Genomic DNA, 15,531 nt, shown 5'->3' on the forward strand with positions numbered 1-15,531 from the left:
TACCCATGCTTCCTACAACATGAACAAACTTAATGAGCTTTCGCTCAGCAAGTATCAATAGGTCATAACAGTTGCAATAATTATGCATACCCATATATGCATTCATATCATATAGCCTAGTATAGAATTCTAAACGACTTTCATTCTGTGTTTCTCATTCTTTTTTACGGATACCATACCGTTATATGGAATGGTTTCCGTGTTTTATTTTCTTGTCTTTTACTTCTTAGGGGCCCTGTCCTGTTGTACCATAGCGCGCATAACCAGTGATGAGTGTGGTAGCTAACCAATCCAACTCAGTCATGGTTTCATATCTTTCATAGTCTCATAATAACCTTTCCTTCGAAGGCTGGTACAAACAGGACTTTTAGTCTCTTACCGTTTATCAATTTTCTCATTGAAACGGTAACTTTAGTTAAATCTTATGAATTTGTGCATTATTGAGCATTTTATCATGAGATTAACTTTTCGTTAAAGTTTAACCTTTCATTTCTCTTAGTTTGATCTCGACTTAACATTGATACATACTTTTTGCAGAATAAAGTTCTACGATTACATAAGTCTTGTAGATACTTACCTAACATAATATCTAACATTCACATTATATCTAACATTCAAAATTCTACTATATGCACAATTTTTGTACAACATAAAAAAGCAAGCTTGTTCGTGATATAGCCATAGAAAAACTATTGTACTTACCGAAGTTTCGCTAACAACGCGTCCTTTGTCTCCCTTGACGCTTTCTAACTTTAACCGTTAATCGGCCCTATTGCATAAATTTTTCGATCATTAGATTCAGAATCTAAGATCAATAATTACATTAAAATTTACTTCAGAAAAGTCTACAATCCTTATGTTTGGTATTCAACCTCAAACCATTTCCTATCTCAAGGATTTGCACTAAAATCGTGCAAATTACTCAGTCATGGGCCTAATTTTCAATTTCGGTCTAAAACTGTGAATTCTCGCTGTGTTCGGTTTCTAACCATCACCGATTATCGAAACATCTTTCTTTTCACACTTTAATCCCATATTTCTCTTGAAATCCAGTTTTCGTTCAAATTACTCAAACTAAATTTTGGCATAGTTTCGCCTTATTTTTCTTGCTTCCCGAGTTGAAATAACTCGTTCTACTTCCGATTCTAGTACCTGGAGTCAAGATTCACATTCCTGAACACATATTCTAACATAATATTGAACAAGAACACATGTTCTTCCTCAATCTAGGCTCATGGATTTTCAAAGAAAATCCATCAAAACTTCGTTCAATTGTTTTAATACTTACACCGTTAGACTCCTATTACGATGCTCTACAAAACCTCGGTTTTGATTTTTACTCTAACGGAAGTTTTCCGATATGGGTTACTATTCATCTAACTCAAGAAATCATAGAATTCTCATTTTTAAATCTAAAATCTTACCTCTAGAAGTTGAGGGTTTTCATTGGAACGCCTCAAGTTATGTTTCTACCGGACTGAATGGAAGAAATTTCAATGATAATGCTTGATTTCCTTGAATTTCTCTTTCTCCGTTTCTCTCTAGTCTATTTTCTTTTTTTACTTCCCTCTCTCACGTTTTCCTTTTTTTTTCTCTGCTATGCCTTACATTAATGGCATTAGTAAATTTTTGTGGTTTTACAACTTGATTTATCAAGTTAACATGAGTCACCAAGCTAAAATAGGTTAAGCATATAACAATGCCAAGTGGTGTTATTGCATGTGCAACCCATGTCCACCTTACGTAATAATCATTTCTTTCCTTCCGTCTATTTTTTTTTAACGTACTAAAGATAATCTAATCTTATATATATATATATATATATGCATGCACACACATTATAACTTGGTTCACTCTACTTTTCTGGACTGTCGAGTACCCTAGGTCAAACTTCTCATGTTCAACCCAATTCTCTTGGGTGGGTATCTCATTAGTCAATTTCTTTTTCTGAAATTATCATTTTAATTGATTTAGAATTGCCCAAAACGCGTATCCTTGCGGTACTCATTTTTTAGCAGTTTTCTGCTTAAACTGACTCGGGAAAATTCTGTTTCAGGAACTTTTGCTATTTTTCTTACTTCTAATATTTCTACTCTTTTTTTTAGCTGGTCATTTGGTCACATACCAAATATTTCAGTTTTTCATAACTAAAATATATCCGTTAAAATTTTTAACTTTTAACTAATATCTCACTATTCATAAGTGATATTTATGAATTTTTTTTGTAAAAATATTCATATTATAACTTTACACTTTTCAGAAAATTTTACCCTGTACATAAAGTTTTTACATAACATTTTCTTGATTACATCAAAATTCTACTACTTACTATTTCGGAAAGAATTTCGGTCAAATACTGGACTGTCCGGATTAGACCTAAATTTTTCCCGGTCATTACATACTATCTTAGGTGTAAGAGTGAGGAAGCATAGTGGGGGTTACTCATTGTGTCAATCTCATTATATTGAGAATGTGCTTCTTAAATTCAATCATTTGAAGTTTAAAGAAGCAAATACCCCATATGATTCTAGTATTAAATTACTAGAGAATGCAGGCAGAGCGGTAGCACAGCTTGAATATGCTAGTGCGATCGGTAGCTTAATGTATGTTATGCATTATACAAAACCCGACATAGCATTTGCGGTATGTAAAATGTCTAGGGTCACGAGTAACCCGGGTATCGAACATTGGAATACAATTGGAAGAGTACTTGGTTATCTTAAAAGAACCATTAACTTGGGTTTGTCATATAATGACTATCCGACCGTACTTGAAGGGTACTCGGATGCAAGTTGGATAACAAGTGCAAATGATAATAAATCTACATCCGGTTAGATTTTCACAATTGCAGGAGGAGCTGTCTCTTAGGCTTCTAAGAAACAAACGTGCATAACTCACTCTACAATGGAGAGTGAATTTATAGCACTTGCCGCTGCAGGCAAAGAAGCCGAATAGCTAAGAAATCTATTGCTTGATATTGAGTTGTGGCCACAACTGATGCCATCTATTTCTTTGTATTGTGATAGTGAAGCTACTTTGTCTAGAGCTTATAACAAGGTTTATAATGGAAAATCTAGACATATTAGCTTGAGACATGAATATGTTAAACAATTAATAACCGATGGTGTTATTAATATTGTTTATGTTAGGACAAACAAGAACCTAGCGGATCCTTTGACGAAAGGTCTTTCAAGAGACTTAGTCAAAGAAACATCTAGTGGAATGAGACTGAAACCTTTCTTTGAAAGAGTCACCAATGATGGTAACCCAACTATGTAATAGTTGTACCACTATTCCATAGTTAAATTGGTAAGAACAAATTATTGTTATGTGACCGGGTTAGCACCGAACTTTAATTAGTCCCTTCCAGGATATCGGTGCAAAATAGCTACGTGGTTGAGGTTGAGTTTATACTCTTAATGGAGTTCGAGTCTCATAGTAGCTAGAGATATAATTCGAACTTCACCTAAGTGAACATAAGGAATAGTGCCGTTTCTAACAAGACCTTGGTTTAGTCTTGTAAATGTTTAGGAATCCAAGATAGAGCACAAGGCCGGAATAGTGCTAAACGATTGGAACAGTTTTTAAGTCTGGGATAACACATATGTGATATATTTCCGGTATTTGCTTAAGAGACAAAGTTTAATGTAAAGCACACTATTGTCTTGTGAATACTTTGAAGTATAGTCACTAAGTGAAGGTTAAAATCGAAAGATACCTTCATGTATGTATGTGTTTATCGTTGTTAATTCTGAAGAAATATTACAATCTAGTGGGGGATTGTTAGAGAGATTGTAATATATCTCTCAATTTTGATATCACAAAGTTGGCCTAAAACACATTCGGGAAGAACAAGAGCGCACAAGCGCATGCTGCAGCGCGTAGGAGCGTGCGCTGCAGCGTGCTGGTGCGTGCACTGCAGCGCACAGACGCGCTGCAGCGCGCCTCTTGGGCGCTGCAACCTGCGCAAAACAGACAGCTCGGGCCTGTTTTGCAAAGCAAGAGCGCTGCAGCGCACATCAGCGTGTGCTGCAGCGCATGGACGCGCTGTAGCGCGCCTTTTGGGCTTTGCAGTGCGCACAAAACAGACCTCTCGGGTCTGTTTTGTGTAGCCCGAGCATTGCAGCGTGAATGTCATCTGCTGCAGCGCATGTTACTAACGGAAAACGTGTTTTCGTGTGTTTTAGTGATCTGAAAAGGTCTCGAACCATTGCATCTATTTGTGATATGTTTTCTCACATATCTGAGCACTTATTAACAATAGAAATAACTATTAATATAAGTGCATCAGCATATAAAAGATAACCTTCAAATTGAAGAGGTATCTTTATGTGAAAGGTTGTAACACTTAAAGAGGATATAAGCATCCCTGTCTTTATTTGATGGACTTCAGAAAATACAGATTATTATTGTTCTGAAACTCAATATTTTTGTTGGATATTGTGTTCAAGGGTTTGTTGTATCTTGGGGGTAATTTGCCATTTTAAAAATTCATTAGCAAATTTTGAAAAGTGATGGCAAATAAAACCTTAAAAAAAAGTATTCATATACGCCTCAAACTATTTTTCTGCTTTCTCTATTCTTGTCACCCTCCCAATTCCGAATTTTTCAACATATATTCAATTAATTACGTGCTTAATTTTTTCTTTTCGTTAAGATACAAGAGAAGATAATAAGCGGGGTGATGTTTGGCAATTTGTTTCCTTCTTCGTGCTGACTCGTAAAGTATAATTAAGTTAAAATTTTCAAATCCATATTGTATTGTTGCACCCAACTGACATATATATTTGTCGTAACCTCTTTTCACTAACAATCAAAGTGCGCCCGTGCTAAGATGCTTCACTTTCTTTTACTGAAAGTACTGAAAAACCTTATTGTGAGATTTAAGATTTAAAAGAAGGGAACCAAATGTGTTAAATCATTAAAAAGGTATTCAAGAATATAATTTGGTTAAAGTATCTCGTCCTTGAATTAGCAAGTTCCTTTGTAATTCAAAGCAAAAAAAAAAAAAAAAAAAAAAAGCAAGTCCATTGATATTGATACATCTTATATATATATATTGTTATATCTGATGTTACGATCCTAACTTTTGATCATCATCGTATGTTTATACTTAACATTTTTTAACCTTTACCATTTACTAGTTATAACTTCTTAAAATTTCAGACTATTTTTTTCCATTCTTACCATGTACGTCTAAAATGTTGTAACTTTTAGCTAGTATTCTATTTTCAACCATACGTTAAATGTTGTAACATTTAGCTAGCATTCTATTACATTAGTCATCAAAATACATAAAATACTATTTTATTTTACACATAAAGTTCAGCAGCGTTTCTAAAACACGTGATACGTTCACAACCCACTTGTCCGCATTCCACTGCTACATCCTCTTTGCATGCCCAGTATCAAGTTTCAGGGAGCTGGTACCTTACTCGTGCTTGCTACAACACGAACAAACTTAATCACAATGGACCTTGATCAGGCCAATTTTTCCTGTTTTCGCGATACTAATGAACTTTGATCAGGCCAATGCATTCTAGTTGTGCTTAAGATCGAGTACAATGGTAGGCCCTACGGACCCTCTGCATTATTACAATTATAATTATTTTTATTTTTATTTTTCCAGCAATATATAGAGGAGAGAATTCAATGATCATGAGGCATTAATATGACGAGAAAATTTTGGAATTTTTACACTGCATTGATCAATTGGAGAGATGTGTTTCTAATCTTTATAATAGCAGTACTCGGTCGATCACATTCACATATATGCAGTCAAATTGCTTGGAATGCATGTATCAATTACGTGTAATTACTTATAAATCTCCTACGGTCAAATGCTTGACAAACTATGAATTATAATTGTATAGTTTTGTTTAATACCATCAAACAACTAGCTCTAATATGTTGGGCCTTTAATTTTTGGGAACAAACAAATGAACAGTTCAGATACGACAGTCGCTCCTCGCATGTATAATCATACTTGTCAAAGACAATTACACAAATACCGTGGGCGCTTAACGCCCATTCCTCTGGTTTTCTAATTTCCTCTTAAAATGAGGCAATAATTGGGCCGGCTATATAGATCCAATTTGTGAGGCAATTTTAGGTCAACTATATATAAACAAACAATATTAATAGGAAAGAAAAGTGGATAGTGTCTTAGGAAAGAATGACATGAATATGCTTCATACATGGACTGAAAATTTGACAATTATAAAACTATTATATATATATATATATATAACATTTTATGTTCGATTTTCTTTGCCGTCTTGGGAATATATATATATATATATATATATATCTGAATTTCGTATGGACAACTCTGTTACTTCGCTAGCGGTTAATGACATGACTCGTGAGTAGCAATTGCACTTTAGTTGCTTGAAGACCAACATTGCAACAACACCTTGTAAATCTTCCTCGTTCTGTTTCCTTATTCAAAATTTCCGCCTCTAAGAAATAAGAAAATTGTTAAACTTATTCTTACAGTGTTGATATGAATTTTTATCTCTTACTGTAGCTCTTAATTAATATCATTTTAACTAAGATAGTTATTTGACTAAAAAATATATTAATCAAGAATAATTAAGAGTAAGGAGTAAAATCAAAGAGGAAGGGAGTTTTAGTCAAATAACTATTAATTCAAATATTAATAAAAAAGATACTAAATAAAAATAATAGATAGAAATCTAGACTCGTACACTTTTCCATCCTGTTTTTCTTATGAAAATGCGACTTAGGTTTGGGGTTCTTTATGATATGCTTGTAGCGGAATCTATTGGAGGCCCAAAGTCAGGCCCATTCTATTCTCCTCCGCTAGGGTTTAATAATTACGTTTGGTTCATAGATTAGAACTATGTGATTAGAACTATTTTTGATTTACGTGTATATTTTGTGAGAGAAAATACTGTAGCGAACCACAAACCATGATTCGAATCAGGGAACGAATCTAGGTACCAAACATCATATTAAAGTAACATGAGAAGAAGAAAATAGAGAGTGCTCTTTAATTTTAGTGTGAAATGTTTATGGGAAGAAGAAAATAAAGAATGCTCTTTAATTTAGTTGTAAAATAATTATGGGAAGAAGAAAATAGAGACTGTTTGAAGTTGCTTGTAAAATAATTATGTGAAGAAGAAAATAGTGTAAGTTTAAGTTAATTGTAAAATAAGTATGTGAAGAAGAAAATAGAGAGTGTTTGAGTGAGTTGTAAAATAAGTATGTGAAGAAGAAAATAGAGACAGTTTAAGTAACATATAGTAAAGTAAAAACGTGAAGAAGCACAATCATAAAAAATAAATTAATTTTTTGTATGAAATTAATCCCTCTCTTTTGCTTAAAAAAGTGTAATTTCATAAAAGTAAAAGAGATGGTTACTTATTTGAAAGGGATAGAAATATTACACTACGCACCCTTTCGTGTGTACACACACACACACACACACATATATATATATATATATATATATTTAAGGTCAAATATTAAAACGGGAAATGGGTCAAATTTGATAATGCAAATGGATTCCTTTCTTTATACGTTTGCTATATATAACGTCAGCTGGAAAAAGATGTTTAAATCGTTTATTAAGACATTTTCAGATACAATTATATGTTGATACCTTCATCACTTTTCATAGACAATGGATGGATTATTCTTGCGTGTGTGTGTGTGTGTGTGTGTGTGTGTGTATTTTTCATTGTGATTCGTCACTTTGCCTTGTTAAATGTCTAGTACTTTTTACCTATATAATATACTATAATTTATAGTATATATGTCATACATATGCAATTTGACATAGCCAACCATTGCGTTTTCTTATCTTCACCTCGTGACGGCCGACATGCCCACTTGAGGAGATGATTATCGTGAATATCATACTTAAGAGGTATATATATATATAACACAATACTATATATCCAAATTATAACTACATATCTAACACAGTACTATTAATTAATGATGCAATTATATATGCGATTATGTACTTAATAATTATACATTTTAATAATTTGGCATATGAATACCTTTATTTCTTGATTTAGCAAAAGCGATCTCTACATATATATCCATTCATAGAGTCCAACTACATATTGAAAGTTGAAACTAATTAATCTAAAAAGAAACTCCAACTAATGAAACTCGTGATCAAATGATCAACAAATTACATGTTCATTGAACTGTCAAAGGTTTTCTTTCACATGCATCACACCCGGACCACAATGCTACAACTACTCTTTGTTTTTTTTTTTTTTTTTTTTTTTTTTTTTTTTTTTTTTTTTTGACTTGTTCTATATGCTTTTTTATCATCACCATCATCATGATATTCTAACATTTAACTTGCAAATCATGAACTCATCTTATATGTTAAAAAAAATGATAAGTCAATGCACACTTAAGTTGATGCAAGAATACTTATGCTGTTGTTTGTTTCATTAAGAGTTATAGTTCAACAGATGACACAAATGTTGTAAACCAATTCGATATTTTTCTATATATATACACTTATACGTGGACTACATGCGCGAGGAAAATAGAGGGCATATGAGATCTATTATTTCAAAGAAAAAACTAAAATTTCAAACTTAATATATAGTAATTTATCTGGGAGAGAGACGCATGCTTATACCATATTATATATAATTTATGAATATTTCTCCGACATAATTGTTAAATAGTATATACCCATTGGGGTAGATACATTTGCTGGAGATTCTCGGCATCTTATTGGTTAGCTAGAGAAACCAAACATGGATTAGCCACTCAGAACTCGTAGTTGGGCATAAAATTAGACTAACAAGTAAAGAACTTTGATAATCACCTCCAAGTGTTGACTATCTAGATGAAACCTAAATGTCACGTGGCTCCAATCCGAGGAACGTCAAGATCATGATAAGCACGTCCTTGTGGACTGGCCATACATCATATACATGTAGATGATCAAAATAGTTAGGTCTAAAAAGTACAATTAATTCACATATTTAGTCGCCGCTACACGATTTTTATCACCGAGAGTTTACTTCTATTTTCTTTCTGTTTATTAATAGTTTCACAAAGAATATATATGATGTTATTATTTGACAAAATACGAGACAGCATGAGCCGTCCAATGCGTATGCCTTAGTATTTTTAGGTCCTTAATTTATTATATATAGCCATAAGTCTACCAATAATATCATACAAAAACATGGGATATATGGCCCCTAAATTTTATCTGAAAAATCATTGCCTCTCTCTATCTCTCTCATCCATTATAGACATTTTTTAATTGTGTAAAAATTTTAGAAAAATGACAAAGGGCCAATTAGTATATACTATTAGATCCATAGCTCTCTATAATTTGTATTTTATATGTGTATGATTCAGCCAACTTGTAATAGCTTGTCTCGTGGAATGGCTCTTGGAGCACATGAAAGAATACTTGAATTGATGAGATACCCTATCTGATACCATTTGATCATATATGTACGTATAATATATATATATATATGTGTGTGTGTGTGTGTGTGTGTGTTCTTTATTATGATGAACATTCATCATTTGAACGTTTTCTTTATAATAGAAGGCAGATATCAGTTGCTTTCTATACGCGTCTATACGACTGCGTTAATTGTGAAATCAGACGCAGCTCAAATAACAAAGGGGTTAAATCAAATAGCTGCCATTCTGCCCCTTGACTTTATACTTTTTATACACCCACTCCCCCTTTCATCTATTTTTCCTACTTATATATACACCTCAATTATGCTCCAATATAATATCACTTTTATTTTGTTGTATAGCTACAATTGATCGTATTCGCAGTAAGAAAATTCAAGATTCATTTTTTAAGGAGGGGCCGTCATAGAAATGAACAAAAAAGGTCTTTCTCACTGAATCTAATTGAATTCTATTTTTTCTTATTACATACATGCATATATTAATAAATGTTAAGAGAGAATAACGGATATCATAGTAAAATAATACATCAAAGTAACATTAGTAGTTACCCGAGAACTCATCAAAAATAAGAGATAACTACCAAAACACAAAGCAGCAAAAAGAAAATGAAACCGATCGAAAGCAAAGCAAGATTAAAAACAAAAAATCCACATAATCAGCTCTTGAATAATCTGATCAGTGGTCATCGTCAATGATCTAATCTTGATGGAATTAACCCAAAGCACGCCTCATTAAAAATTTTGACCGGTAACACCCATTGGAAAAAAAAAAGGAAAAAAAAAAGAAAACAAAGATAAGGAAACTTTTTAATTCCAATAAATGTAGAATATTTCGAGACCAAATGTTTAATGTTTATTATTTATTATTCTTTTTGGAAAATAACGTCAAAAGATTCTACAATGGCAAGTTATACTTAATGTAATTTATATTTCTTCTTTGATTTGTATTCTGGTTTCTAGTACTCATTCAATAATCGTTTTTCTCGTGATGTCTAAACTAGTGGTGGAAATGAATTCCTACTAAGAAAGAAAGAGATATGTGCTAAGTGTCACTGCCTTGATGCACCGCCCATTTCTTGGAACAATATTGCTAACCACGTACCATTTAATAATTTCTTTATAAGAAAAAAAGTACCATTAAATTTCTAGCCAGTTCCATGTATAAATTGAATTCTATTTCCCATATCATAATAATTAAGAGCAAATAATTTTATACTTTTAGGCCGTCCAAAGCTTTTGATTTTTTGAGTGGGTCAAAACTCGAAGAAAAAAAAAAGGACTTGGATGGACACAAATAAGCCAGGTCATCAAACTCTGGCCATACAGTACTGTTCAGATGATATTAAATAACTTTTTTTTTTGGGTTCCTTCAAAAGGAATGGAAAAGGAAATCAGAAGAGAAAATGTTAGCAACTAGTTATGTTGTCAAATTTTCAGTCCATATGAAGCATCATTTATACGTCATTCTTTTCCAAAGAAACTATATCCGCTTCTCTTGTATTAATATTGTTTGTTTATATTTGTATAAAAAGAAATAGTTTGTTTATACTTGATTGATTGTTCTATTATAGTTTACCAATCAAATTATTGCGTCAAATTAGCGAAAATTAAGAACTGGCTAGAGGATAACTAATGGGGGTCTGCTTTTAATTATTAATATACAGCAGCCATGGTATAATTGTTTGAGTTAGAATTATGTAGTCAGCGCAGCGACTAATACAACACGCGAATTGCTCTATAATCTGAACCGTTCATTTGTTGTTTCGCACAAAGGATGAGTTAGGACGTAACAAGTGCTTGATGATTTTACTTATAAAAGTTCAGATTTTTCAATAATGTAATTCTAATTTATATAAGAGAAAGTAGTTATTAATGAAGCGCTGATACATGCATTATAATTAGCAACTTGATGCACCAATTGTACAAGCTATATATATATATATATGATCATGAGTTGAGTTTCAATAATAATTTTCTCGTCCATTATTTGCAGTAATTAGGTCAACTTTTAAAGATTGAATTCTATCCTCAGCTAGAGAAATATTATAACGAGCTGGGTCCGCAAATAGAAACATAATAGGGCCTACTTTTCTAGTACATGACTTGTACTCGAGCTTAAGCAGCATAACTACAAAGTGTATGTCATGATAAGTTCATTAATGCGAACGGGAATTAGATCTTTTAATTAACCTACATTGTTGAGTCCTCTGGGCTAGCTGTCAGATACCATGAAAGGAAATGATCATATGCTTAATTATCTAAGAATCCAAGATGATATATACACTAATCAACACATTCACGTATTAATTAAATAGAAGAGGTGGTCACAATCTGTCCGTAATTTCATATATGATTTCACTATAAGATGTAGAGTTTGAACTTTATCCATCCTCATATTAAAAAAAAAAAAAATTATAATCAAGGAAAAGAAATCAAAGATGAGCAAAGCGCTTATAAGCGCCAGCGTACATTGGGATAATTATTGGTTAAAGGAGGAGGTTACATGCTAGTTTGGGAACATATATAGTTTTTGACTATTGGGTTTGTACTTATTCATAGTCTACACGTCATTATAAAAAGGGAAACTATGGCTCAAAACCAAATCACCCTGATGGTTAATCTTCACTTTATCTTAATGAAATGCAAAAAAGCACACTGGAATGTATGCATAAAGTTGAGGCTCAAGTAATGACAAGAAAATTTAACAAGTATAAATTAGACTGACTGCTAATTAAATGTTTTTGTATGGAAGATAAATTTCCATTTTTGCTTTTTCGTTAGAGTGTTTTAGGAAGTCTTGTTGCTATTGATGATCTCATTTTTTATTTTTTTTTAAAGAAAAAATTAGAATAATTAAGATCCACTTAACTCTCCCTTAATTCCATATATTAATGGGAATGATTATTCTTGGTTCATATGGCCCCTTGCAATAAAGCTAGGGTTAATTATTAAGCCACAAATATAATACAATATTTTCTGTATCTATGTGTTGCTTCTAAGTTCCCACTATATGAAGGCCACAAGCTCTCCAACCTCTTTGTGCCATAATCACATATTCTCTTATCCCTCAGCTAGATTTAATTACCAAATTAAGCAGCTCTTTGTATCATATTACAAAACGTACTACTACTTCCCGGAGTACAATATCTAGAGAGCTAGCTCTCAAAAAGAAGATGGCCAGTGGTCTCCCCCAAACACAAGGGAAAACCCTCCCAGATGCCTGGGACTACAAGGGCCGCCCCGCTGAGAAGTCGAAAACAGGCGGATGGGCTTCCGCCGCCATGATTCTAGGTCCTCCACTTCCTTCCACCTTAATCAAAATTACCTAATTTATTCTTTCATGTTCCTAAATTCTGTCTAGTTTTCTCAGACGTATGTGTATGTATTTATATACACAGACTAATACTAACATACATGATATTGTACAAATCCTAATTTACTGCTTGTTTATATAAGATCAGGTGTGGAAGCAGTGGAGAGGTTGACAACACTAGGTATTGCCGTGAACATGGTGACGTACTTGGTGGGGACCATGCATTTGGGCAATGCTACCTCCGCCAGCACCGTCACCAACTTCCTCGGCACCTCTTTCATGCTCTGCTTGCTCGGCGGCTTCATCGCCGACGCCTTTCTCGGCAGGCATTTATTTCCTTGTTTTTAATTATTATTAAATAAAACACCGTCTCAAATATACTTTTTCTGCTAGTCAACATGCAACTTGAAGTTTTCATGTAGTAGTTCTACACGCGGTTTTCTGGCTTTCTCAATTCTAATTTGTCTGTCCGCTTTATTGAATTACTTTTAACATTAACGTTTGGTTTGACATGTAATTTCGCTTTCCTCTTAATCATCATCTTAATTAATCTTTTTCATATAGGTACCTCACCATTGCCGTCTTCACCACCATTCAAGCAACTGTAAGTCTCTACATCTTAATTATCATCAATCACTTATACAATATATATTAACTCTCTTATAATTGATTGGGGTTTAATTTGGTGGTCTTCGTATTACTATTATACAGGGTCTGACAGTACTAACAATCTCAACAATAGTCCCAAGCCTCCGACCACCAAAATGCGCCGCCGACACCGTGCCGCCATGCATCCAGGCAAGCGGCATGGAGCTCACCGTCCTCTACATAGCGCTGTATCTAACCGCCCTCGGCACCGGCGGCCTAAAATCCAGCGTCTCCGGCTTCGGCTCCGACCAGTTTGACGAGACCGATGCAGAAGAGAGAAAAAAAATGACAAAGTTCTTTAACTGGTTCTTCTTCTTCATAAGCATAGGCTCTCTTGGAGCGGTGACAGTTCTGGTGTACATCCAAGACAACCTCGGACGAGAATGGGGTTACGGAATATGTGCATGCGCAATAGTCTTGGGATTAGTCGTGCTCTTGTCGGGGACAAGGCGTTACCGCTTCAAGAAACTCAGTGGAAGCCCTCTCACGCAGATGGCCACTGTCTTTGTGGCTGCTTGGAAGAACAGGAAGCTTGAGATGCCTTCTGACTTGTCGTTTTTGTATGATGTTGATGACGTTTCTGAGGGCCACAAGAAGATGAAGCGAAATATATATATATATATTAAAAAGTATATAGGTAATTAGGAATCTCTATTTGATTCTTCTTGCTTGCAATCTTTTTTTTTAATGGTCTTGAATTTTATCTAAACTTTTTAATGCCAACTGTTCTGACGTGGTTCTTGAATCATCAATTTTCTTTTCTTTTTTTTTTTTTCACTAACAAGCGTTTAAATAACTGCAAAGAAAATTATTGTGTAAGAAAATTCATTTTTATGGTCTAAAATTTTATCTCAACTTTTCTTAATACGTTACATAGTACTTTAATTTGAGCTGTACATAGTTCTTGAGTAGTTTTGACATAAACATCATGATGGTCATAAAAATATTGCTTAAATATTCTTATGAGCTAATTAATATTCATCATACGTGCAGTTTCTTGGACAAGGCAGCAATCAAAGGCCCTGGAATGGGCCCAACCACGGAAAACAAGTGGACTTTATCAACTCTAACAGACGTTGAGGAAGTGAAATCTGTAATCAGAATGTTACCCATTTGGGCCACCTCCATTATGTTTTGGACCGTCTATGCCCAATTTGTCACTTTCTCCGTCTCCCAAGCCACCACCATGGACCGCTACATGGGCTCTTTCCAGATCCCAAGCGCTTCCCTCACAGTTTTCTTCGTCGCCAGCACTCTCTTAACCGTCCCAGTCTACGACCGAATCATAGTCCCAATCGCCAAAAAATTCCTCAAAAACAAACAAGGCCTAACCCCTTTGCAACGCATTGGGGTTGGCCTCTTTTTCTCCATCTTTGCAATGATAGCCGCTGCTCTCACCGAGATCAAACGCCTCCACGTGGCAAGATCACATGGCTTGACCGATAGTGCGACGGCTGAGATCCCCATGAGCGTTTTCTGGCTGGTCCCACAGTTTTTCCTAGTGGGGTCAGGGGAGGCATTCATATACATTGGTCAACTTGACTTCTTTCTTAGGGAGTGCCCCAAAGGAATGAAGACAATGAGCACAGGGCTGTTTTTGAGCACATTGTCACTTGGGTTTTTTGTTAGCTCATTGTTGGTGACAATTGTGCATAAAGTGACATGGAATACAAAACCATGGTTGCCGGATAATCTTAACCAAGGCAGGCTTTATGACTTCTATTGGTTGTTGGCGATTTTAAGTGCCTTGAATTTTGTGATATATTTGGTTTGTGCCAAACGGTACGTGTACAAGGACAAGAGGCTTGCTGACGCTGGCATAGAGTTGGAGGAAGGTGATGTCGTTTGTCACTAAAAAAAAAAAAAAAAAAATTGAAGATTGATCAGTGGCTTCCTGATCATCTTTTCAACTTCACAAGGAATATGGAGGATCTTTTAATAATTAAGCTTGTAACATATGTAAAAAAAAAAAAAAAAATGAAAGGAAATGGTTTCGAATTTTTCTTGAAACTTTGGAGTGTGGTTAGGCTGCACACTTCCTTTTTTGTTTTTTTAAAAAAAAAAAATTAAGTTTCCCTTGCTAATTCCCTTGAAAAGAACCTGGAAAATACATACAGGTCATAT

General features: G+C 34.1%; 1 protein-coding gene across 1 annotated transcript; it reads left to right on the forward strand.

Moving 5' to 3' along the window:
• The first annotated feature begins 12,495 nt into the window (after positions 1-12,495).
• Positions 12,496-15,262, forward strand: LOC21401998 (protein NRT1/ PTR FAMILY 6.3). Its single transcript, XM_024163867.1, has 5 exons — positions 12,496-12,737; positions 12,908-13,085; positions 13,324-13,363; positions 13,471-14,036; positions 14,401-15,262. Exons 1-5 carry the CDS (start codon positions 12,620-12,622, stop codon positions 15,260-15,262), a joined length of 1,764 nt encoding a protein of 587 aa, XP_024019635.1. The 5' UTR covers positions 12,496-12,619.
• The last annotated feature ends 269 nt before the right edge of the window (positions 15,263-15,531 follow it).

The sequence above is a fragment of the Morus notabilis genome, unplaced genomic scaffold (genome assembly GCF_000414095.1).
Source record: "Morus notabilis unplaced genomic scaffold, ASM41409v2 Scaffold3, whole genome shotgun sequence".
Taxonomy (NCBI): domain Eukaryota; kingdom Viridiplantae; phylum Streptophyta; class Magnoliopsida; order Rosales; family Moraceae; genus Morus; species Morus notabilis.

Excerpts from the sequence above, each read along its gene's own strand:
- LOC21401998 (XM_024163867.1), top strand. The coding sequence starts at position 12,620 with ATGGCCAGTGGTCTCCCCCAAACACAAGGGAAAACCCTCCCAGATGCC. Across the intron at positions 13,086-13,323 it reads GCCGACGCCTTTCTCGGCAG|GTACCTCACCATTGCCGTCT; the intron begins GCATTTATTTCC and ends TTTTTCATATAG. Across the intron at positions 14,037-14,400 it reads ATATATATATATATTAAAAA|TTTCTTGGACAAGGCAGCAA; the intron begins GTATATAGGTAA and ends TCATACGTGCAG.